The following is a 25,779-nucleotide window of genomic DNA, read 5'->3' as shown; positions in this document are numbered from 1 at the left end:
AGAAATAAGCTAGGAAACTGTAGATTAGATGCCTATTCTGGAATGTCCTAAAAGGCACACAGATGGGTTCTCAATTTTATTCTAAGATGGTAATGGAGAAACAGTTTTGGTAGTTGTTGAAGCAGTATTAGTAATAATGGCAAGTAACATTAAATATTCACCATTTTTATATACTAAACAATAATTCATATGATATGGGACTGTTATTTTTACCCTAGTATTATATATGGGAAAACTGAACTAAATCCATTTGTTCAAAGATTCACAAAGCCAAGTAAATGGCACAAGAATGTAAACTTAGGCAATAAAACTCCAGAGTCCTCAATGATTTCTGAGAATGGAATAAAAATAATTGGTCATATTTTTGATACATGTTATAGCTTGGATATGAAAAACAATAGAGGATGATGAAATAATGAGGAAATGGAAAGAACCCAAGTAAACATAATAAATCTCAATTATGGAAGTAGTACAAATAAATTCTATGAAGAAAATCCAAGAAACACTGAAGAAGCAGAACTCATACATTAGACTTATTAACTGACTAGATACAGGGAGTCAAAAAGATCTCATTCGTGTCTTTTAGTTTGAATACTGTATTATGACACCTTTAACAGGCCATGGCAGTAAAAATGAGCTTGACTTGAAAAGTTAAGTTTGTTTTGCATGCTAGGTACAAATAATCCCCCAAATATAAAAGGTACAGATATGCAAAGACAGGCTGGAACTGAACTTTTAAAAGTGATCAGGGGCAGGGAAGGCTTCAAATCTGTAGAAGGCCCAAGGAGTAACATGAGAGGAAATAGAAGGCATGAGAGGGGAAAGAACAGATAATGGATCATGAGGTCAGAGAATAATCTTTAGAAGAGATCATGCTCACAGCTGAGAAGAGTCTAAATAGGTTCATGATACATATCCAACAAATCTTAACTGAACCAAAAAATAGCATCTTAGAGAATGCAGAGGACTTGAAGGAACTGTCAGTTCAAAGAGACATGGTCTAAGTAAAAACCATTAAATTGAAATAAGAACAATTATTTTTGAAAACGTAGCATCAGAAAGTGGTTGAAACTACAAACCATTATAGTTTTAACAAAAAGAAAGTGTTAAATGACAACAACAGTCTTTGAATATATTTTATATGATAAAAAAGTAGCATAATGAGCAGAATATCTGGTGTGTAATAATACAAGTTAACTAAGCATAACTAAGCATGTTCAGAGATAGAAGGGAAAAATAAGTGGAAAACCTATAAATGTAAGAGAGATGGGACTGGGCCAAATCACAGAGAAAAGATGATTGCAACAAAACTCCAAAGTGCCAAGGACTGGAAAGGGGTAGGTTGGTGAAATCATCACCAAATCCCGAGATCTATTGGAATATGGGAGAATAAAAAGAGAAAGATGATGGGAAAGTCAAGGTCATATGCTACTAGCTGTAGTCCTTGAGATGTTTGGAAATAAAACAAAATAACTTGAAAATAACTCCAATTCACTAGAACAGCATAAGTAATGGCCTATGTAAATGAGAAGTTCATTATAAATAAAATTGCTCACAATATTCTTCTATTTTTTTTCTATTATCAGACTGCAGTAGAGCAAATTCACTCCTTCCAGTATGACACCCAGAACTCTGCTGTTAACCTAGTGAATGCCTAGGGACTACAATCTCATTTTGATAGTCACCTATATAAAGTATACATTAAAAGATAAATATTCTATAAGTAAACAAACACTAATAAACTTCAAAATCAATAACATAATTTACTGTTCATTATACATGGACCTCTCAATTAGAGTACTATTCAATGTATTTTACATAAAAAAGAATTTCATAGAATATGTAATTATTATTTAAGATTTAAAAATCAGATTTAGCAATCAAGATAAATTCATACTGATTTTTACTTAAAAAAATAATAATTTGTCCATCTATTGGCCACTCCTCATCCGTTTTTGTGAAGTAGTAAAATAAAAGGTTTGAAATCAACAAAAAAGTGAAAGAAAGAAAAAAAAGTACTGTGGTCAAGAGTGTAATTTGCCAGCTGCGAACACTGGTCTTAAATAAAAATCATTTAAAATAAGATTGTCAGCATTAGAATATTTCTAAACAAACAGAAAAGCAAACAAACAAACAAAAAGTCATAGATTCATGTGTGGGAAAACAATTTTACCCCTTGAACAATTTAGTGCTAAACTGTATGATCTTACAGGTAAATTACATATAAATTGTACTTAATTTTTTCATTACTTGTTTTATAATCTTTATATTTGTGCATCTAAATGAACATTTCAAAATTAAAATTAACTCTACAAGTTAGATGCTGCTCTTTATACTGTGGTGGAAGTAAGAACTAAAACATTTAAAGAAAATGGCTATAATATTACTTATAAGCCCCAAAATTTCAGTAATTCATGGCTGGCATTCAAACACCTTTGTAATCACTTAATTCAGAGAGGCAAGCAAAATTTCTACCTCTGACAACTACTAGTAATAAATACATAGTTTGAAATTAACCTAATTTAAAGTATAAACATATATATTATAATAAATTATAAATTGTATATGTATATAAGCATATATTTAAAAAAAATAAAGATCACAATCTCTAAGAGTTAAATATAACTGGTGGTCCATGAAATAAATCTCACAAATTTAAAATCAGTGATATCACAAAAAGTATATTCTCTAAACAAAAATAGAGAAAAGACTACAAATGGGGTGGTAACCTTTTTGGAATTTTTCTAAACTTCTCTTCCAAATAACTGATTGGTCATAGAAAAATCACAAAGAAAGTCAGAAAATTAAACTGAGTGAAAATAAGAATGCAATATACCAAAATTTGTGAAGCATGGGTAAAGAAATGAGGAAAAATTTGTAGCATACAGAAATGCATAGAAAATATATAAGGTCTCAAATCATAATCTATGCTCCCACATAAAGAAATCAGAAAAATAAAAGTCAGCATAAAGTAAAATAAAGGAAGAAAACAATAAAGAACAAAAAACAATGAAACGGAAAAGAATATTAAAGAAAATCGGTAAAAACTGAAGCTGGTTCTATGAAAAGATCAATAAAATTTATACTCCTTTGGCCAGACAGACTAAGAAAAAAAAAAGGAGAGAGAATATACAAATTAAAAATATGAGGAATGAATGAGGAGTCATCACCATAGAATCTATAGACATTTTTAAAAAAACAGAAAAGTTATAAAAAAACTTTATTCCAATAAATTTGAAAACTTAGATGAAATGGATGCTTACTGAATTACTCAAATCTTGAAAGCTCACACAACATGAGAATCTTTTTATCTATGAAAGAAACTGAATTTATAGTTTAAAATTGTCCCAAACAGGTAATTCCCATCCTCAGACAGCTTCACTGCATCTTCTATCAACAGAAGAGAAATTACTTGTCAACTCGTATTATGAAACCAGACAACATTATTCAGTGGGAATAAAAACAAATGAATATTTTTTATGAACCTGGAGGCAAAAATCCCTAACAAAATATTAGCAAATAAAATTCTACAAAATGTTAAAAAGACAATATACCATTACCAAACAGGGTTTTTTCCATGGAAAGCAAAATTAGTTGAATATCACAATGTAAAAATCACATTAAGTAGCTAGTCATGAGACAAGCCTGAGTAACACAGCAAGATGGATGGATAAATATCTATAAATGAATAAATATCCATTCATTTATTGCTGAGAAAACTCAATATACATTCACAAAGAAAACTTTGAGAAAACTAGGAATAAAACGACACGATGTGATTTAGAAAAAAAAAATTTATAAAAGCTTTCAGGTACTTAAACAGTGAAAAACTGAATGCTTGACACCTACAGTTATGGGGACAAGAAAGAGATGTCTATTCATGGTTTCAAAATATGGTTTGTAATTCCAAACTAGTACAAAACACAAGCAAAAGAAGCAAAAAACAAAAATTATCCTTGCTTACAAGTTGACATAATTATCTCTATAAACAAACAGCAAAAAAAATCTTAAAAAGCCGCAAAAGTGAATTTAGCAGAGACAGAATACAAAAACAATATGTGAAAATGAACCATATTTCTATATACAAGTAACACACAAATGGACACTGAAATTTTTAATGTATCACTTAAAATAGCATGAAAACACATGAAATACTACACAATAAAACTAATGTATGTGTATAAGATCTAATATTAAAAATCCCCAGAAATATTGCTGAAAGAAATTAACTAGAAGTAATAAATGCATAGATATTCTACATTCATGGCTCAAAAGATTCGATATTAAGATGCTTTTGTCCTAAATTATCTTTAGGATAGTACAATCCCAAGAAAATCCAACCACGTTTGAATGAACTTGAGCAACTAATAGTAAAATATGCAAAGAAGTTGAATTGTCCAATCTTGAAAAAAAAAAAGAACAAAATTGGAGGAATCATACTTTTCAATTTTAAAACAGAACTGAGCCCAGAAATAAATTATGGTAAACTGGGTGCCAGAAGAATTGGATTTTTTTCTAATTCTTCTTACCTACACATGACAGTAGATAAAATTATACAAGCATAGGTTATTATCTTATTCTAATTATGTCCCCATTCTTGTGGGTAGACATGATGGTGGGGTTCACTTAGGTGATTTCATATGTATACTTAGGAAAATTGTGTTAGATTTATTTTACTATCTTTCCTATTCTTATACCTCCTCCCTTCCTTTCATTCCCCTGTCTAATCTACTGAACTTCTCTTCTTCCCCTCCTTTCCTTTATTGCAGGTTTACCTTCCACATATCAGCAAAAACATTTGATCTTTGGTTTGGGGGGACTGGCTTATTTCACTTAGCAGGATATTCTCAAGACACATCCATTCACTGGCAAACGTCATAAAGTCAAACTAAAAAGCTTCTTCACAGAAAAGGAAACATCAAGAGTGTGAAGAGACAGCCCACAGAATGGTAAAAAATCTTTGCCACCTGCACCTCAGAGAAGGCATTAATTTCCAGAATATATAAAGATCTCAAAAATCTTAAACAACAACAAAAATAACCCAGTCAATAAATGGGCAAAGGAACTGAACAGACCCTTCTCAAAAGAAGAAATATATTCATATTTCTATGGCTATAGTTCAATAAATATATGAAAAAATGTTCAACAACTCTAGCAATTAAAGAAATGCAAATTAAAACTACACTGAGACTCCATCTCACTCCAGTGAGAATAGCAATTATCAAGAATACAAATAAAACCAAATGTTGGCAAGGATGTGGAAAAAAGGGAATGCTCATACATTGCTGGTGGGACTGCAAATTGGTGCAACTATTCTAGAAAACAGTATGGAGATTCCTCAGAAAACTTGGAATGGAACCACCATTTGACGCAGTTATCCCACTACTCGGCATAACCCAAAAGATTTAAAATCAGCACACTACAGTGACAAAGCCACATCAATGTTTATAGCAGCACAATTCACAATAGCTAAGCTACTGTACCAACCTAGATGCTCATCAACAAATAAAGGGGTAAAGAAATTGTGGTGTATATATACACAATGGAATATTACTCAGCCATGAAGCAGAATGAATTTATGACATCTGCCATTAAATGGATGGATCTGGAGACTATTGTGCTAAGTGAAGTAGCCAACCCCAGAAAACCAAAGGTCAAATGTTCTCTCTGATATGTGGATGCTAACCACAACAAGGGGGATGGAGGGAAGAACAGAAGTTCGGTAGATTAGACAAAGGGGAATGAAGGGAAGGGAGGGGGCATGCCAATGGGAAAGATAGTGGAAAGAATCTGACATAACTTTCCTTTGTGTGTGTGTGTGTGTGTATGCATATATATATATATATATATATACACACACCACAGTGACTCTCACCATTGTGTACACCCACAAGACTGCAATCATAATAAGATATATTCCATGTTTGTATAAATTTTAAAAATGAATTCTACTGTCATGTTTAACTAAAAAGAACAACTAAAAAAATTTTTTTTTAATTTATTTCCAATGTATTTGATAAAAGAGTATACCTTTTCTATTTCATGGCAAAACTGCAGTATTCAATAAGCAAACTAAACATTACTACCAAAAATGAAAATCTCAAAAGAGTTTTATCTATTCCCATTAGGTCAGGCAATTCTAAAACAATATTTTATAATTCAATAACCCACATTTATCCTACATATTTCTACCAATTAAATGCATATAGAACACCATAATTGTATTATCTGAACTGGAAATAATTTTAGAGTCAGTCTGAAAAGTTCTAAGAAATTAACCTATTTCCAGTGTTTCAGTCATTAAAACACTTCTCCTGTGGCAACTAGTAAATTTCCATCAATTCACAATTTAGACTTCCAATAGCAAAGACTACCTATGTAATTATCAACCCCTTGCCCTCCTCTTGGGCATAAAGAAACTAGACTTCCCAGGTACTAAGCAGTTATGTTAGAATCCACCTATAACTAGTTTTGAACAACAGAATGAAGCCAAAAGTAACATCCCTTCACTTCCAAGTCAGGGCTCAACAAAATCCTCAACTTGCCAGACACAGTGGCCCATCCCTATAATTACTCCAGCAACTCAGGAGGCTAAAGCAGAAGGATCACAAGTTCAGACTAGCCTCAGCAACATAGTAAGACCCTGAGCAACTTAGCAATAACCTGTCTCAAAACAAAAACAAAAACAACAAAAAGGACTAGGGATGTAGCTGATGTAGCTCAGTGGTAAAGCACCCTTGGGTTCAATCTCCAACATACAAAAAGTAAAAATTTCTCAACTTGAGCTCACCCATGTTCCCAGTCTGTGCAGCTAGAAGGTAAAACAGAGTGCTGACATAATGGAAAATGTCCAGGTCCCGGAGACATCTCTTGGAGAAGAACCACTAAACAGCATCAGAATATGACATAACTGAAAAGTAAACTTATACTGCCATAAGCCTCTGAGAATTCAGGATTGTTACAGTACTTTTCATTAACTGCCTTGATTAACACCTTTAAGTAATACCTCTACTTTAAAAGGAAACATTATAACACTATCCATAAGTACAAAACCAGTATTTTTCTAACAATATATCCAAATAAACATTTAACTATTACAATTTAAAAAAAAAACATTCAGCTATGCATCACCTAAAATCATATCATATATAAAAGAAATTTTTAAAGTAATATAGAGGGCTGGGGTTGTGGCTCAGATGAGAGAGTGCTTGCCTAGCAAGTATGAGGCACTGGGTTTGATTCTTAGCACCACATATAAGTAAATAAATAAAGCTCAACTAAAAAAAAATTTTTAAAGTAATACAGAGTTCCGTCTTCCACAATTGTGAGGAAAGCATTCATGAAATGAAGATAGCAAAGAAATAAATCTTTTGGGGAAAAGAGTTACCTTATTAACTGCGCCTCAACTGTACCTTTTAAAAAAAATTAACAAAGAATAAAAGCTATAATATATAAGGATGCTAATAACTAAATATCTAACAATCTTCTCATTTTATCACTTACCTATCCCTATAACATATGAAGAACATGAAATCTACATTTTTAACATCTTAATAGGTATTTTTCTAACATCCTTTATTTCTTATTTCTAATCAATTTTCAAAAGCCCATTATCTTACTCCATTTTAAATCTGTTTAATTACAAGCTAGTTAGAAACTATGTTTAATATATATATACCACGTTGTGAAATGACTTTTTCAAACTGTTCCATTACTAGATGGAAACTTTTCAGAATATATAACTGAAAATAACACCATAATTCTGTAACCTACCAGAAAGTTTCTGAGATCAAGTATTTTTTCAAAGGAACTCTTACATTGAGCAGATATACTCCATATATGAATTAAATATAAGCTCCCTTCCCACAATCCCCAAGTACTTATTTTTAAGATGTCTTACTAGTCTTAAGGAAAAAAGTCATAAAGTTTTATTATTTTTACTACAAAAGAAAATATTCCAAGTTCTAGTTTGGGTAAATACCTACCAACTAACATGAACTTTTCTATACAGTTGGGTTATATTATCAGAGGATGGACAATTTATAATAAAAATAAATTAATAGGATTCTAAATAAGAAAGTCTAAACTCTGCTATATTCATTATCAAAATGCTTCTATCACATTAAGAAAAAAAAAGAGACCTTGCTTTAAATGCTGAATCCCTATATTTTTCACTCTTTCAAAAGTTAAATATAATTTAGTTTATTTTAAAACAAATCCATGGAAACAGCATACTTATCAGGTTTCCTTTTGCATCTCTGAGAGGAGCACCACCTCCACCTTTCCCCCAAGGATTGTAAATTCTCATTTCAGCTTCCAATTTAGCTTCATATTCTTCTTTTTCTTCACGTTCTTTTCTCCTCCTTTCTTCTCGCTCCCGAATCTTGACAACATAAGATATATTTAAAATAAGTACTGACAAGTATGCTGATACAAGTGGTTAGTAACACCAGATATTTTATTTTTCTGGTTTAGAAAGAAAAAAAAAAAAACTGTAGGTTTTTTTTTTTTTTTTCAGTACATCTCACTGTAAAGTTTAAAATCAAAAAATATATCCAACACCCAACTTAAAAAATACCTCAATGGCTACAATATATAGCTGCTATCTCTCCCATCCCAGAAACTGAACCCACATGAAACTTAACCAACTCCCCCCTTTCACCCCTACTTCTATCCTGATCATTTCTTTCCCAATCTCACCAGTGTCATGGGACCATTAGGATCTCCTTTCTTTCCTTTTCTATATACCTTTTCATTGGAAGCATGCGGCCACAAAGTCTAATCTCTACCTCATCAAACCTACTCTTTCTAGGTAAAAGTCTATTCCCAGAATTCAGAGAGATTGAAGGTTCAAAGTAAGTACAGATTTATAAAACACACAAAACAAATACATTCTTTTAATCACCAAGTATAAATACAAGATTGTTCTCTAGAGACATATGGATAGGCAATGAACAACAATCTACATTTTGGAAAGTCATTTTTAAACTCATAACCATATGGTAAATCTAGGCACACTTTCATTGTAGCAGAGGTAAAGAAATCATCCCATACATGCCAGACTTCTAGAGCTGGTAAATATAGGTTTGTCAGTGGTAATATGCTCATTCAAAATTGTCTTCTATTTGTAGAATCCTAACATACAAAAAAGTAATGGTGCTTATACTATAACTTTAAAAAAAAACTATCTTTTATCTTTTCAGAGGTTCCCCATGTAAAAGTTAAATAGAAGTATTTTAAGATATCCCAAGTAGAACTTTTAGAAAAATTACCTTAGTTTAGCTAGATATATAGAGATCCTCATAGATCTCTAAGAAGAGTCCTAGGGCTCTCCCAGATATAAAAGAATTGAAAAACAATAAAAACCTCTATACATTAGATAGTTACTCTTAAATAAACTCTCTTCAAGCATTACAAACCATAATCAAATCTATTATTTTCTCTCCCTAAACATATTCTACTACTTGCATCCCCTTTCTTGATTTACAATCTCATTATTCTCCTAAGTTATAACACTCAACACTCAGAATCATCTTCAAGCCCTCTGTTCTTTCTCATTCACTATATCTAAGTCCTGTCAATGAAACCTCAGAACTGTCTCTTGGATGTCCTTCTGCTTCTCCATCTGGCTCAGGGCCTCATCACCTCCTGGCTGGACTACTTTAATAGCTCACTGGATTTCTTTGCCACATCTCTTTGCCAATTGTTCACATCACAAGTTATCTTCCTAAAAGTCAGATTTGTTTATATCAACTAATCCTTTCACTTTTCTCAGATTAAAATTTCCTTCTTTTGACTGTCCATAACAAGATGAACCTGAGAGCTCTTTATTACCTAATCCTTCACAATCCAGCACAATCTAACTCTTCCCCCAAAACAATTTAATTCTCCTATATGCCAGAAATGTCTAACTTTTTCACCATACAAATGCAGTTCAACCATTAATTACCATGTGAAGCCTTCCCAGTAACCCCAGGTGATTACTCTCCCTATTCTATGCTTTCCACAGCATTTCAATATATCTACTTCAAAACTTATTACATTGAATTATAACTATTTTTTCCCTGCCTTGCCATACTCTGAGTTCTAAGGGACTATTGTGTTAACAAAAAAAGATGTCTGACACAAAATGAATAAGTAAATACCTGCTGCTGCAAAGCTTCTTGATAAGACTGAAGTGATTGTTTAGAAGGCTTTGGTTTATCTTCAAAGACCAATCCTGAATTTACTGCTCGATCATTTGTAATTTTCAATTCATTCTGTCCAACTGTATTGCTGCATCAAATAAACAATTAATTTGAATTCACCTATCATTCAAGAATAAGAAAATCCAAGAAGAAAATGCAACAGTCCTTTGAAACAGATCAGCATATAAAAACATCTTAAAATAGAGGGCATTTCTCTATAGTAACCTCTTCATAAACTCTTCCCTCCTGTCTCTGTTTTGACAAACCATGAAACTTTCAAATACCTGATCTATTTCTTGACCTAGGTGATTGTTACTTGGAAGTGAAAACACTTTGGGATAATTCATCAAGAAGTTACACAGAACTTAGGCACTTTTCTGAATATATAAAAATAAATAAACAAAGGAAATCCCTCAAGTAACACCATAACAAATAATGGTTTACTTAGTAAAATACTTACTTATTAAAAATTACTTTCTATCCATTTCAAAAATAAAACAATATAATGTGAAAAGTTAGACTGTTCCAAATAGAATGGGTTTAAGGATGTATGTAGTCAGATTAAGGTTCAGAAAGAAAGGAAGAAATGGTAGGGGTATTAATTATATATACAGATCAATAATTTTTAGCAAATTTACAGAGTTGTACCATCATCACCACAATCTAGTTTTAGAACATTTCCATAATCCACAAAATATCCCTTAAATCCATCTCAACCAATCCCCACCCCTCACCCCCTCCAATCACTAAGTAGCCTGATTGCTGTCTACAGATTTTCTCTGTCTGAACATTTTATATAAAAGGAACCACACAATATGTATGGATTCCTTCAATGATCATATTTTTGAGGTTGCTCTGTTATATCAGTAGTTCGATCCTTTCTATTGCTAAGTAGTATTTTCATTGCCTGGATATAAAATATTTTCTTTATCCATATTCACAAGTTGATGGACATACAAACTGTTTCTACTTTTTGATTTTATAAATAACGCTATGAAAATTCAAAACAAGTCTTTGTAGGTATGTTTTACTTATCTTGATTGTATGCACAGGAGTAGAATACAGTAACTTTTTATTTAAGAAACCGCCATGTCCTACAATTATTTTTATATATTAATTTTGTATACAGTAATTCTACTAAAACTCTTATTAATTCTAATATTTTATCTGCATATGCTTTTATAAATAGTACTATTTTTCTCTCTTCTTTTCTCATCCATGTATCTATGTCCTTCCTTTCTCTATAAATCTGCTCCACATACAATTAGGCTATGAAAAAAAGCGGTGTTAGAACAATCTCAAAAATGTTTTAAATGTATCATCATTAAAATAATGATATAGATTTTTCATATTTATACTTTCATGAGTTATGTATTTAATAGTGATTAAACTAGGAACACTAAATTTTATTAATACCTATTCTGTACCAATTGATAATATCACATAGCTTCCTTTTTTTACTGTAGTAGTTAATTTTATAATATTGACTATATCTAACACCAATTAGTATGTCAGACACTGTTCTAGACACTTTACATATTTAATTCATTCAATACTCATTAATGCCCCTATATATTTGCAGAAAGCAAATGTTTAATAATCTAAGGCAATGTTAACAATTCGGAGAAGCAAAAAACTGACCAATAAAAGTAAAGTAAAAAATGTGGGAAATGGTATGTTTATAGAGTCATTAAAAGCTCCAACATATTTCTGGGAAACTAGAAAGCCACATTCAGTGCATCTGGTCAGTGCTCAGAAAGACTCCAAGAATAATTTCTCACCTCTGGCTGGCACTGAGGTTCTCTACATACAGGAAGTAAAAGCTAAAGCAAAGGTATAAACTGCCTGCATACTGAAGGCTTGTCTCAACACACACACAGAACCCCTTGGCAGGCTGAGAGACTTATTGGTTCAAGACCTTTACAGAAATCTCAGTCCAACCACGAGCTTACCTATTAAGCTAACCTAAAAGGGGATTCAGTGATTAACTAGCCACAAGAGGTACTTAAAAAATAGCCAGGAAAACAAAAAACAACAAACAGTAATAAAAATTAGGCATGTGGAGGAAAGAGCTTCTAAATGTATGGTTTTCAACAAACAAATTACAAAACTTGCAAAAAAAAAGGAAGTATGGGCCACGTGCTGGAGGAAAAACAGTCAATACAAAGCCTGAAAAATCCTACACTTTAGATTTACTCAACATAGTTTTTAAATAGCTGTTAGAAATACATCAAAAGAATTAAAGGAGACCATGTCTAAAGAATTAAATTATGAGAACAATGTTTACCAATGTTTATCAATGAGAAAAATTTTTTGAAATATTTTTTAAAACATAATAGAAATGATAGAGTTAAAAGGATAAAAATTTCAGATAGAGCAAAGGAGTGGGAGGGAAAGGAAGGGAGCATGGGGGTAAAAAAGACAGTGGAATGTGACGGTCATCATTACCCTAAGTACATGTATGAACACACAAATGGTGTGAATATACTTTGTATACAACCAGAGATATGAAAAATTATGCTTTATGTGTGTAATATGAATTGTAATGCATTCTGCTATCATATATATAACAAATTAGAATTTTTTAAAAATCAGGAAAAAAAAGTTTAACAACTGATAATTTTTAAAAAGTCTCTAGAGGAACTCAACAACAGATCTGAACAGGCAGAAGAAATAATCAGTGAATTTGAAGTCAGGTCAACTGAGTTTTTCTAGTCTAAAATGCAAAGAAAAAGACTGAAGAAAATGAGCAGAGGGCTGAGGATATAGCTCAGTTGGAAGAGTGCTTGCCTTGCATGCACAAGGCCCTGGGTTCAATCCTCAGCACCACAAAAAAAAAAAAAAAAAAAAAAAGAGCAAAGCCTTAGAAACCTTGTAGAACACACCATCAAGTGAACCAATTTATGTGTAACAGGAGTCTCAGAAAGTAAAGAAACAGAGAAAAGGACATAAAGAATATTTGAAGACGTACACAAAATAAAAAGAATACTTGAAAAATAATGGTCAAAAATTTGATGAAAAATATTTACACATCCATTAAGCTCATCAAACTCCAAGTAAGAAAAACTCAGAGATTCACAACTACATATATCAAAAACTGCTAGAAGATAAAAACAAAGAGAAAATCTTGAAAACAGCAAGAGAATAAACAACTGCTCATCATATACAAGGAATTCTCAGTGAGATTAACAGTTCATCAAAAACCACAATGGACGGAAGATGGGGGAATGATAAATTCAAAGAGCTAAAACAAAAGTCTGTTAACCAATATAATTCTATATCCACCAAAACTACCTTTCAAAAATGAAAAACTAAGATACTAATAAATCAAAACTTAAATTATTCCCAACATACCTGTTCCATAAGAAATATTAAATATTAAAAGAGCCCTTCAGGTAAAATCAAAGAACATATGACAGTAACCAAGGAAACACAAAATAAGAGCAACAGTAAAGGTAATTACATATATAACCAAAAGATATTACAAATGTACTAATGCTCTACCTCTTTGATTTAAAAGGCAACTGGATAAAGCAAAAATTTCCAAACTATGTTGATGAGATTAAATATACTAAGATGTAATCTGACAATAATAGTACCAAGTAGAGGAAAAGGAATGGTATTATATTGAAGAAAAAGTTTGTATATTAACTTGGGATTAATCCAAACTCAATTATTCTAAATTAAGATATTAATTTTAATCTGAGCAAAGCCACAAAAACATAGAATTATACTAAAAGAAACAAGGGATATAATGCTATTAAATTTTTAAAACAAAAAGTCCCTTAATTAGGGGCTATTAATAATAATTCCTCCCTTAGGAATAGAAAAACAAAATTTACATAAAACATATAGGAAAAAAAATAATAAAATGAAAGATAAAAATCCTACCTTAACAAGAATTACACTAAATGTAAACACTGGCCAGTGCTAGAAGAATGGGTAAAATAAATTTTAAAAAATAAATAAAAACAAAACTACAGCTGTCATTTTGTCTACACAAAGAAATCTTTTGGAGCCAAAAACAAATAAATTGAGGGCAAATTTGGAAAATGTTGTTCAAGGATACAGACAGACATTTATACCAAGGAAATAGAATAGAAAGCCCAGAAATAAACTCTTATATGGCCAAATAAGGGAAAAGATGTTCAATATCACTAAATCATTAGGGAAATGCAAATCAAAACTACAATGAAATACCACCTCAAACATTAGGATGACTAATATTAAAAAAAAAAAAAAAACAGAAAATAGCAAGTTGACAAGTATGTGGAGAAACTGGAACCCCTATATCCTGGTGGTAAGAACAAAAGATAGTATAGCTGATGTGGAAAACAGTACAGTCATTCCTTAAAAAAAAAAAAAAAAATTCAGGAGGTTGGGGACTCAGGGCCTTGTACAAGCTGAGTAAGTACTCTACCACTAAGTCACAGCCTCCAGTCGCCTTAAAAATGTTTTTTAAAGAATTACAGCCAGGTACAGTGATACATGCCTGTAATCCCAGCGACTTCGGAGGCTGAGGCAGGAGGACAGCAAGTTAAAAGCCTGCCTCTGCAATTTAGCAAGGCCCTAAGCAACTAAGTGAGATCTTGTCTAAAAGTAAAAAATAAAAAAGGGCTGGGGATGTGACTCAGTGGAAAAGCACCCCTGGGTTCAATCCCTGACACCAAAAAAATAAATAAAAAAGAATGAACATGATCCAGCAATTTCATTTCTGTATATATGACAAAAGAACTGAAAATAGGGTCTCAAGGAAATATCTGTACACTCATGCTACTAAGCAGCACTTTTTGAAACAGCTACAATTTGGAAGCAACCCATATATCTATGAATGGATGAATAAACAATATTTATGGCATATAACATGAACTATTATTCATCTTTTTTAAAATTTATGTTTTAGTTGTAGATGGACACAATATCTTTATTTATTTTTATGTGGTGCTGAGGATCAAACCCAGTGCGCACATGTGTGAGGCAAGCACTCTACCACTGAGCTATAGCCCCAGCCCCTATTATTCAGCTTTCAAGTAAGGAAATTCTGATGTGCCATAACAGATGAAAATTAAGAACATATGTTAAGTGAAAAAAATCAAAAAAAGAAAAATACTGTATGATTCTACTCACATAAGGTATTTACAATTATCAAAAATGATAGAAAATAGAATGGTGACTTATTTTTTTTTTAATCATTGGGGTATAATTTCTCATTTTTCTGATTCTACAGATTGCAGAATTACACTGGTCATAGAGTCACCTATATAGAATGGTGACTTATGACGAAAGAAGATTATAAGGGAAGGAGACATGGGGATTATACCATTATTGTTCAATGGATATGTCATTTCAGTTGACAAGTTAAAAAGAGTTCTGGAGATAGCTGCATAACATTATGAATGTATTAAATACCCCTGGAAAAGGTCTGCTTAAAAATGGTTAAGATGTAAAATTTTATGTTATATTTTAACCCATAAAAATAGTAGGGGAAAAAAGGAATTATTCTTTTAACTAACGACTTACATAATAGGTTGTGCTAGTTGTTGGGTGATAGGAGTCCTAACGTAAGCTGCAGGCTGTACTCCTATCATTCCTGAACCATCTGAAAAGATAAAAAAAAAAAAAAAAACACATTTATTTCAGAGTACCCTTTTAATAACACTTTATCCCTAAAGGAAAAAGCACATGATGAAATATTTGCTGAGTAAAAGCATCAATATGTTCTTCTGGATTAGGACTTAGTAAAGATCACCACCAGAAAACACAAAATAATTATTTCTTAAATCTAGATGAAAAGGAAATAACTATCAAATATCACTAGGTTATTAAGTGAGTATTGCTATTGGTTCAATTTGATTTGTCCCCTCATGCAGGAGTTTAATCCCTTAAAAGAAATGAGAAAGTGAAAACTTAATTTGACTGTGGTGTTTTTACAGTGAGACTTTTAAAAATTAGATTAGGGTGGAGCCCCCATGATTAAACCTGATGGTTTTATAAGGAAAGACTACATGGGCAGAGATCCATGTATACTCCTGCCACAGTGGCACCTGGCAGAAGAAGAGGGACCTCACAAGAGCCTGTACATACTGTTTGAATTTTTGGCCTCCAAAACTATGAGCCAAAATAAACCTCTATCTTTTATAAAGTAGCCTGCTCCGGGTTCTTCATTATAATAACAAAAATGGACTGATACAGATGCTTACTTTATTAAGTTATTCAATATATAATACTTGAATTTAGAAAAGCTGTGGGATTTTTTTTCATTTATATATTTTTCCCTGCATAAAAATCAATTCCTCTTATGAAACCACTGGAAAAAGATATTTACCCTAGAGATCACTTACAATAAGCAAGATTGGGATCCAAAGTGTTTCTGGCACCATAAAAATAGTATGCATCATCATAAGGAGTTCGATAGTTGGTAACTAGAGGTGGAAGTATGGGAGGTGGAGGTAGAGGTGCAACCCTATATCAAACGAAAAATGGAAAATTCTTCTCATATTTTACTGCAAATATTTAATCAAGATATTATTCTTTTGCAAAAGCATTACTGGAATCCCAATCACTAGTTTAGAAAAAGCCACAATCTTGCTCTAATTCGTCAAAAATTATGATTAAAAAGCAAATCAAATAGCATAAAATTTCACAATCTCAAGTACAACACTTATACAAGAAAAAACAAGCTAATATTCAATCATTTAGTACCCAATAATCATTATGTGCCAATATCAAACAAAGAGATACAATCTTTGTCTCTCAGAAATAATTCTGAAAAAAAATTACAATTACAATCAAGTATAGGATATGAAATAAAACAAGTAAACATAAAGTGCTATAGGAATTCAAAGTAGGAACATTTAAACCTCAAGGGAAAAGAGGAAGAAAGCATGGAAAATTTCCATGTTGTTATAGTGAACTACACACACAAAAGAGGAAGGACAGTCCAGGAAAAAAGGGAAACAAGATACAAAACTATATATTACAAATGATTCCATCTGGAGAAAGGGGCATTTTTTTTTTTTTAGCTTATAAAACGTTCTTTCACAGGAAATGAACCTAAATGGGAAATAAAAATTACTTAAATATCAAAAAGTAAAAGTCTTGATGTAATCTTTAGTATTCCATAAACTTAAAACTTCTGAAAAATCTCAACTTCAGCATTTTATTACTAACTAGAAAACAGCTCTGTATTTCCACCCATGCAGTATTTTCTAATACTAAAAATGGCAAAGGGAAATCCTATAAGATAACAGAAAAAGAAAAGGAGCAATCTGAAATATTTTCAGTTTTTAGTTTATCTTAACAGATTCTCCCTTTTTATTATGTACTCCAAAATGATTCTGAAGAGTTAAGAATGCATTAAATTTTCTTCAGTAGTAAATATTTCTCATATTTACTAGTCACTCCATGTGTCAACCTTCACTATCCTCACAACAGATACTTCAACAAAGAAACTAAATAACAATGATGAAAATGAACTGTTATCACCAACTCCTAAATTTTATGACTTATGTAATATTTAGTCCTCACAACTCTGTAACTGTAGATAAGAAAAATATTATTATTCCACTTTTACAAATGAAATTTTGACGTTCAACAAAGATGCAGTCTTTCCAAATTCCAGACATGAAGTGAAGCATTATGATCCCTAATCTAATGCTAAAACCACAATGCTCTGTCCTTTCAATTCCCTCCCTGTCTTTTGAGTACAGAAGCCATTAGAGAAAATGAAGCACTTGATAAATACAGTAAACACAGCCCTATGATTTGTTAGTGACAAATAAAAGACCAAGTCCTACTCAAAGAAGGAAGGACAGCCCAGAAATATCAATGCTTTAAAAGTTTTAAAACAAAAACCTACAGATTTAAATACATTATGCAAATGTAAAGCATGTTAACATTAACATTAGTAGTAAACAAAAAATAAGATTGAGTCCTACAAAAAGGAAGTATAAACCAGAAAACAGCAATGTTAATAGAATTTTCTTTATATATATAGTCTAGTACAGCATGATGCCTTTTATAGAAATCAAATTTTTACTCCAATACCTAAATAACAGTTTTTATAATCTCCACACTTTTATTCCAGACATTTGGGTTGCATAGCCTCAGAATAATCAGAGAAAGAACTGAAGGAAAAAGAAGCTAAAATAAAATCATATAAACAAAAGAGCCATATTAGAAACTTTTCCTGCATAAGTTGAAAGAAGACTTCAATGTTTGCCAAATGGAAATAATAAAATTGAGGATAATGCATACTTTCTTTATGATAAAAGGTATTAAAAATATGACCCAAACCTAAATTTTACTTAGCAATTCATTCTACAAATATAAATCATCATTAAACAACAAAAAAAGATTTCCTTTGTTTTTATAATAGTTTTAGACCAACAACAAAAATCAATTTCAAGAGAAATTATTTGGCAAAGCTATTAATGATACAAAATCTCTGAAGGATAATGTCATCTGCTTCAGCATATCCTTCTAAACATAATATATAACAATACCATACCTAATTTCAAAACACAAAACATTTTAAACAAGCACCTGGGAGGCACCATTTCACCAAGAGTACTGTTGAGTCCATTGTGCAAATCTTCATTCTGAGAAGGGATGGAGTAAACTGAAGGAATGGGTTGGGCAGACGGGGCAGATAAAGGAGGGAGAGGTGTCTGGAAAGCTACTCTGGGTCTTTCAGGTGGAATCATCTCTTCACGGTGTCTTGGTGCCATACTAAAGTGCTTTAGCCTATCAGGCTAAAATAAAGAAAGAAAAATCTGTTTGTTAACATAGAATCATAAATTTAGAGGCAGAAGGAACTTCAAAAGACCCTTTATCCCCACAGTCATTTAAGACAGTCACAGAATAACAGAATTTTATAACTATAAAATATTTAAAGATCGAATTCTTATTTTACAAATGAGTAACTGAGGCTCCCAGGGAATTACATAAATCACATAAGGTCTTGATGTTAATAAATATTCAGGCAACAACGAAAGCCAAATACCAATTTTAAATACTCTTTCTATTATAACATAATTCTATGCTACTTCTCTATCTAATAGCAAAAGTACTCTGTAGAACAAGATCAGCGAACACTTTCTATAAAGGGCCAGACAGTAAAGATATTAGGCTTTGCAGGCCATGTAGTCACTTCAGAACTACCAAACTCAGCCTAGAAATGAAGGAGGCTGTGCTGCAATAAAACGTTATTAACAAACGCAAGCAAAAGCAAGATTTGGGTACAGACCACAGTTTGTTAATTCCTACTCTAGCACTACATTTATTATTATTTGATTATTTGACTTATTATAATTTGATTTGAACATCAAATATAAACCCAAAAATAATGTTCAATTACTATTTCAATTACTGTTACTAACATTTATTCTCATAAATCAACTTGACACCCTTTAGGAGTTTCAATTCAAAGATAAATAACATCTGTCACACAATCTAAAATTTAACACACCAATCTCTCAAATTAAAAAGCTCTAGTTTATAAAAGGAATGTAAAAGCTACTTCAGAAGTATATATTGATGGAAGAAAATATATTTAGCTTTGGAATTTTTCTTCTTTTTCTCTGCCATGGTATTCTTCTCTCATTAATCTACAAACCTTATTCTGTGAACAGTCAGAAGCACATAGTGGGAGATACTTTTACAGTATTAAACTTTCATCTGCTGGGGTTTGAGTACTGGGCTTATTACTTAAGCACATACTCTACCACTGAGCTATATTTCCAGTTCTAGTATTAAACTTTTAAAAAACAGATAAATAACCTAAAGGATATATACTTAGTGAAAGTCAATCAGAAACTGCCTATACTTGAATAATAAATAGAATAATTATAAGGATTTGCTGTATCCCTTTTAAAGAATTAACTTTTTAATGAAATTAAAGGTAATAACCATCATTTAAAGATGAAACAAACACTTCCCTCAATAAACTACATATATATATATATACACACACACATATATATATACATATACATACATACATATGTATACATACATATATATATACACACACACACACACACTATATATATATATATATATATATATATATATATATATATATATATATATTCAACTACAAAAAAAGTACATTGTGGTAAGAGCAATAAATTGTTACCTCCTTCTTACTTAACTGCAATGATGTGAGTAATTCATTCCACTTAATGATGAGAATTGCAAAATTAAAGTAAAAATAGGATTATTATCTCTCTAGTTTTACATTAAATAACAATTACTAAAATGCTTAGAGACTAGAATTAAAGCTTTCAGTTTCTTTGGAAATCACTCTCATATAAGAAAAGCAAGTAGCTAAAACATATCCAAGAAAAATATTCACATGATTTTAAGTTATACTGAGATAACTTGCCTTTTGAATAGTATATATGACAAAGTAAAGAACTAATTAAAAACAAATTAAAAATGATGCACAAATAAAAAGAAAAAATTTTCTTAGGAAAATAAAAAATAAGTAAGAGTTAAGATTTATATTTTATAAGGACTGAATTAATTTCTGTTTAAACTGATCTAATCTTAGAGTTCCCCAATATTCTCTATCCCTACCTACCACTGATTTCAAAAGGCTTGTTTGAATTAAAAATTGAAATATTAGAAGATGCCAGGAACCCTTACCGATTTCTCAGGGTCTTGTACTCCAGAAGCTGCAACTCTGAGTTCTAAATCTTTTTCTCTAAACAAAATTAAAGTTTTGTATATTAAAAAGTTATTATAAACACTATCTAAATTATAACCATTATGGAAACAAAAGTCTTCGAATATAATTACTTTAACAATGAAGTTTTAAATAATACCAAAAAAATCAAATTTTCTGACCTGGTGCAAAGTAAACTGGGATTTACATGTAACTGACAGAATAAGTATTCAAAACCAGTGGGTTTTGAAGACAATTCAAAGATAATTCACACCAAACGAAATACAAAAGTAAAACTAATCTTTATGAAACTAAACAACTATTTTTAGGGCACATATGTATTTTCAGTTTCCAAAAAGAAGGATAAAATTTACAACCAAACTTTCTAATACGAATTTTTAAGAAATCAATATTAAAGATGGCCAGCATCAGAGAGCAGATATTAGCTTCCTCTTAAGGTTCCAGGGTACTACAGGATGATAAGTCTCAAATTCTCTAGTATCCAAATGTCCTGTTTCATATCTACTATTTTGCAGATATTTGTACAAGACAACAAACACTGAGACTTGTATACAATATAAATACCTGTAGTTCATCATATGTTTATATTTATATTGCATATGGGGGTGTGCTTACCATATCAAAATGAAAAAAGGCCGCATACTTTTGTATCTGTTTACTATGTAAAAGATAATGCAACGGGCATACAGATAATGTTAAACACTACTCAAACATAAAAACAGCAAATTAAGGAAGGAAATGAAAAGGCTTTTATAGCATACATACAGTCTCATGCATCTATAACAAAGTCTACTCATAGTATTTGTTTCATTTTCCTTACTGACTTACAATCAAATGATTAAATTACAAGTGATTTACAAATGAAAGATTATATTAGAAAAAACAGCTCCTTAGTTTACCATCATGTCATTTTATGCAAGTCTTTTAAACTCAAAACACCTGTGTTAAATGCAAACCTTTCATTACCGTCTCTTGTTCTTCTGTTGCTCAGCCATTTGTTCCAATAGTTCTTGTCTATATTTTTCTTTCCTCCTCTGAATAACTTCCCGATCTTCACCTCCTAGATAGTGGTAAGAAAAAATGCAGTCTTACAACTCAAGTAGCATACAACTCAAACTCAGTTTAAAAAAAAAAAAAAAACTTCATTTTAAATTATATCAAAGAGTAATTACTAAATATTCAAGTACAGAAAAATAATCACGTGTCAGTACCTCTTCAATTAACTTCATAATTTATGAGATGCTACCATGTGTCAAACATAAATACATTAGTAATTCTAAGCCTCTACCTTTAGTCAAAAATCTTCCTAAATAACAGAATATTCTAATCCCCATCCCCATTTTTCTAATAATGTAGTTAATAACTCCATAAACCTCTTAAATTTAACAAATATCCATTCAAAATGGACCTCTCAAAATGAAGCTCCCCTCTTTGTTTTCTGTTAATGGCCCAAATAAGAAGCTCTAACACCTTTCTATAACTTTGCTCATCCTCTCTTATTCAACACATGAGGCCCTTCCTTTCTATTCAAAAGGCCATTAACCTTGCAGCAATAACTCTCCCAAATTCCCTTCTCTGTACTCCAATACATGGAAGCACACTTACATAAGATTCACTGTCTTAAAATACAACACTAATTATTGCTCCAAAAACGTCAATGGCTACCTCCATTCTACAGGAAAAAAAAAGAAAAAAGAAAAACAATACAAACCTCTCACCTTGGTATCACTTATGTAAAAATTCAGTTGATTAAACAGTTGGATCCAGGGAAGAATATTATGATTATTGCATAAATTAGTGCCACAAAATAATCTCTTAATGTAGATATGTACAATCTAAATGCTTCGTAAATTGTAAGTATCAAAATTCAATAGAATCAGCCATTTGTCTACTGCCTTAATTATTGGTCTCTCAACCATTAGTGGGTGTCCATTCAGCACAGACATCAGCAACAGTGAAGCTCCCCAAGTAGTAACATGAATTATGTTCAAGTTAATAAGGGTGTTTTATAATTAAAGTAAACCTCCATTCTACTTCTGACCAGGATGGAAAAACAAGCACAGGACTGTCTGTAAAAAACTAGAAAACTAGACTTTCTTCATGAGATAGTAGTAAAAATATTATATAACTTTGTCAAAGTTAATTTATAGGTTAAAATCCTTTATATCCAAACATAAAATAACTATTTCCCAGACAGACAACAGGAAGCACAGGATTATAATATCAGAGAGAAGGAAAATAAATGAGGTGAGCCCTATAATTATTTGAGTTTCTGCCCAAATGCAATTTCCAGACCATGTGCACAAGGAAAGAAAACTCAAACAGAACCAAGAAACCAAGTTCAAGTGAGTAAAGAGGGCTGGGAGTCAGGGAAAGGCAGATCAGTGGTAGAGTGCATATCTTGTACCCTGGGTTCGATCCCCAGCACCACAAAAAACTTAAGTGAGTAAAGAGCAAAATTCAGGAATAATAAAATGCCTGGAAGTTGCAGGGCAAAGATCCATAATGAAGTGTGCCCTTCAGACTTGGCGTTGTACTAGTCTAAACATTCATATATTAAAATTTCATTTGGCTAGAAAAAAACACAAAGGAGAACAAGTATGTGAAATTCAGAGACATGAAACAAAAGTGAGAAATTCAAGTTCCCCAAAACTAGTGTAGAGTTCTCAGTGATTCCCCACAGTTTTAAGGGAAGACCCCAGAAAGGTCACTCTGTAATAGCAAAGCTGAACTATCTCCTGTACTACTCTACATGTCCCTAACTAAATTTGAAAACAGGTCTCAATAAGATAAAAATTGCTCCTTAGGAAAAGAGTAATGTGATGATGTAAGGCAAAATTTGAAAATGGTTCCTATGTTTTCTGCTCCCTGTTGCTGAGTGCCTATATAATCCCCAATCCTTGTGTATAGGTGGGACCTGTGACTTGCTTCTGTATAATAAGAAAGGATGAAAGAAATTTACAGATTTAATTAAGGTAACATATCAATTACTTTTAGAATAATTAAAGGGGAGATTATCTTGGGTAGGCCTGATATAATTGGCTTAAGGCCCTCAGATAAGAGAATGAGGACTCTTTGAGTTCAGAAATTCTCACTGCTAACATTATCAAGTGAGCAGTCATGGTGAGATACAGCAGACAACATTTAGTAACTCAGAGAGTTGCTACTGGTCATCCAGTAAAAGGCCAGGCCTTCAAAGTCAAAAGAAATGAGTTTTGCCAAAACCCTGAAAGAACATGAAAGGAGGTATTTTCCCAAACATCCAGGTGAAAAATAAAGCCTGGCTAATACCTGGATTATAGCCTCCTGAGACCATGAATATATGACCTTAACTAAGTAATGCCTAGACTTTGGATCTATACAACTTGAGATGTAATAAATGTAGATTGTTTTCAGTCACTGAATTTATGGTAATTTGTGATAATGCAATAGAGAACTAATAATATAGTGAGAAAGCCATAACCAGTAGAAAACTAGTCAATATAAAAAAAGCACATAAATGACAGAAGATGAAACAGACAAGGGTATTCAAATAACTATTATACTTATGGTCAAGAATTTAAGTGAAAATAGAAACATAATGAGGGACAAAATGGAAGCCACTATAAAGAACCAAATGAGGAGTTTTGCTTATGCTTAGAAAGTACAAAGCCACAAAAGAACTATGCTCTGATCTTACAATGAGAAGAAGCTCAATCATTAACAAAATCATAACTTTTTAAAAGCTCATCAGAGAGCTAAATTTATAAGCAACCAAATGAAATAAATACCAAATACAAAAAACAATACATGAAGAAATGGGACAATTAACTTAAGAGGTGGCCACCATAAAAGCAGGTAAGAAAACAATAGAAACTTTATTAAATTCTTAAGTCCATGTGTGGGTTAGATATGGAATCCCTGGAAGCCCCAGACACAGAGAAATCTGTACTCACTTGCCAGCCTCCACCAGATGCTTATCAAAAAGCTTAGGATGGGGCAATATCTGTGGCACTTAGGCACAAAATATTATTCACTTTGCAGACTTTTCTCTCATACAAAAGCAAAAGCCATAATCTACTGTTGAGAGGCAGAAAACTGCCTTAGACTCAGCGTCCTACACTCATACAAAGCAAAAGTTTGCTACTCTTAGAAGATCAGGGTCATTGCTGAAAACCTAAAATAACACTGAGAATATCGCTACAACAATCCAAGCCTCACACTAAAGACAACACTGTCAGAGAACTTAATACTTTCCTCTATGCAGAAGCAGAAAAAAACCATTAAGGATATATATGACATAAAGACACTATTAATCAGCTTTATTTAATTGACATTTATAAACCACTACACTTAACAAATACACCATACACATTCTTTCAAGTACACCTAACACATTTACCAAGATAGGCTATATTCTGAGACTTTTTTTTAATTTACTAAAGAATTTCAACAAACTTGAAATAATTTAAATTATATAAACTTATGAAATTATATAAATTAGGCTCTCAGACAACAAACAGTGAATAAAAATACAAAAGGAGAGCTGGGTTTGTGGCTCGGTGGTACAGCACTTTCCTCACATGCATGGGGCACTGGGTTCGATCCTCAGCACCACATAAATAAATAAAATAAAGGTATTATGTCCATCTACAACTAAAAAAAATTTTTTTAAACACAAAAGGAAAAATCCCCAAACACATGGCAATTTATATATTACTTCTAAATAACCATGATTCTATTACAAATCTCACAATACATTGTTATTTCACTCCAAACAGTCAACTATTTATTTGTTAAGGATGAAAATAAACACACTAATGTATTATGCATATATTTACCAAATTTTGTGCATGTATATGCACATATATACAGATGACAGTATAAGTAAAGAATATAAAATTAAAGCTTTTATGTTATAAA

At 31.7% G+C, this 25,779-nt stretch overlaps 1 protein-coding gene across 8 annotated transcripts in view; it reads right to left on the bottom strand.

The window, feature by feature from the left end:
• Cspp1 (centrosome and spindle pole associated protein 1) overlaps positions 1-25,779 on the bottom strand; it is a 124,049-nt gene that overhangs the window by 48,303 nt on the left and 49,967 nt on the right. For 6 of the 8 annotated variants that reach the window (XM_071602340.1, XM_071602341.1, XM_071602342.1 and 3 more), the window contains 7 exons: positions 21,844-21,937; positions 20,838-20,895; positions 18,732-18,940; positions 16,529-16,650; positions 15,708-15,786; positions 10,146-10,275; positions 8,236-8,383 (listed from right to left, as the gene is read on the bottom strand). In XM_071602340.1, coding sequence (XP_071458441.1) covers positions 8,236-8,383; positions 10,146-10,275; positions 15,708-15,786; positions 16,529-16,650; positions 18,732-18,940; positions 20,838-20,895; positions 21,844-21,937 — 840 coding nt within the window. The remainder of the gene's footprint in view (positions 1-8,235; positions 8,384-10,145; positions 10,276-15,707; positions 15,787-16,528; positions 16,651-18,731; positions 18,941-20,837; positions 20,896-21,843; positions 21,938-25,779) is intronic. The other 2 variants (XM_071602344.1, XM_071602345.1) reach the window with 1 other exon arrangement.

This window comes from Marmota flaviventris, chromosome 15 (assembly GCF_047511675.1).
Source record: "Marmota flaviventris isolate mMarFla1 chromosome 15, mMarFla1.hap1, whole genome shotgun sequence".
Taxonomy (NCBI): Eukaryota; Metazoa; Chordata; class Mammalia; order Rodentia; family Sciuridae; genus Marmota; species Marmota flaviventris.
The sequence above is the reverse complement of the archived record's forward strand: the minus strand, read 5'-3'. Positions and strand labels throughout refer to the sequence as shown.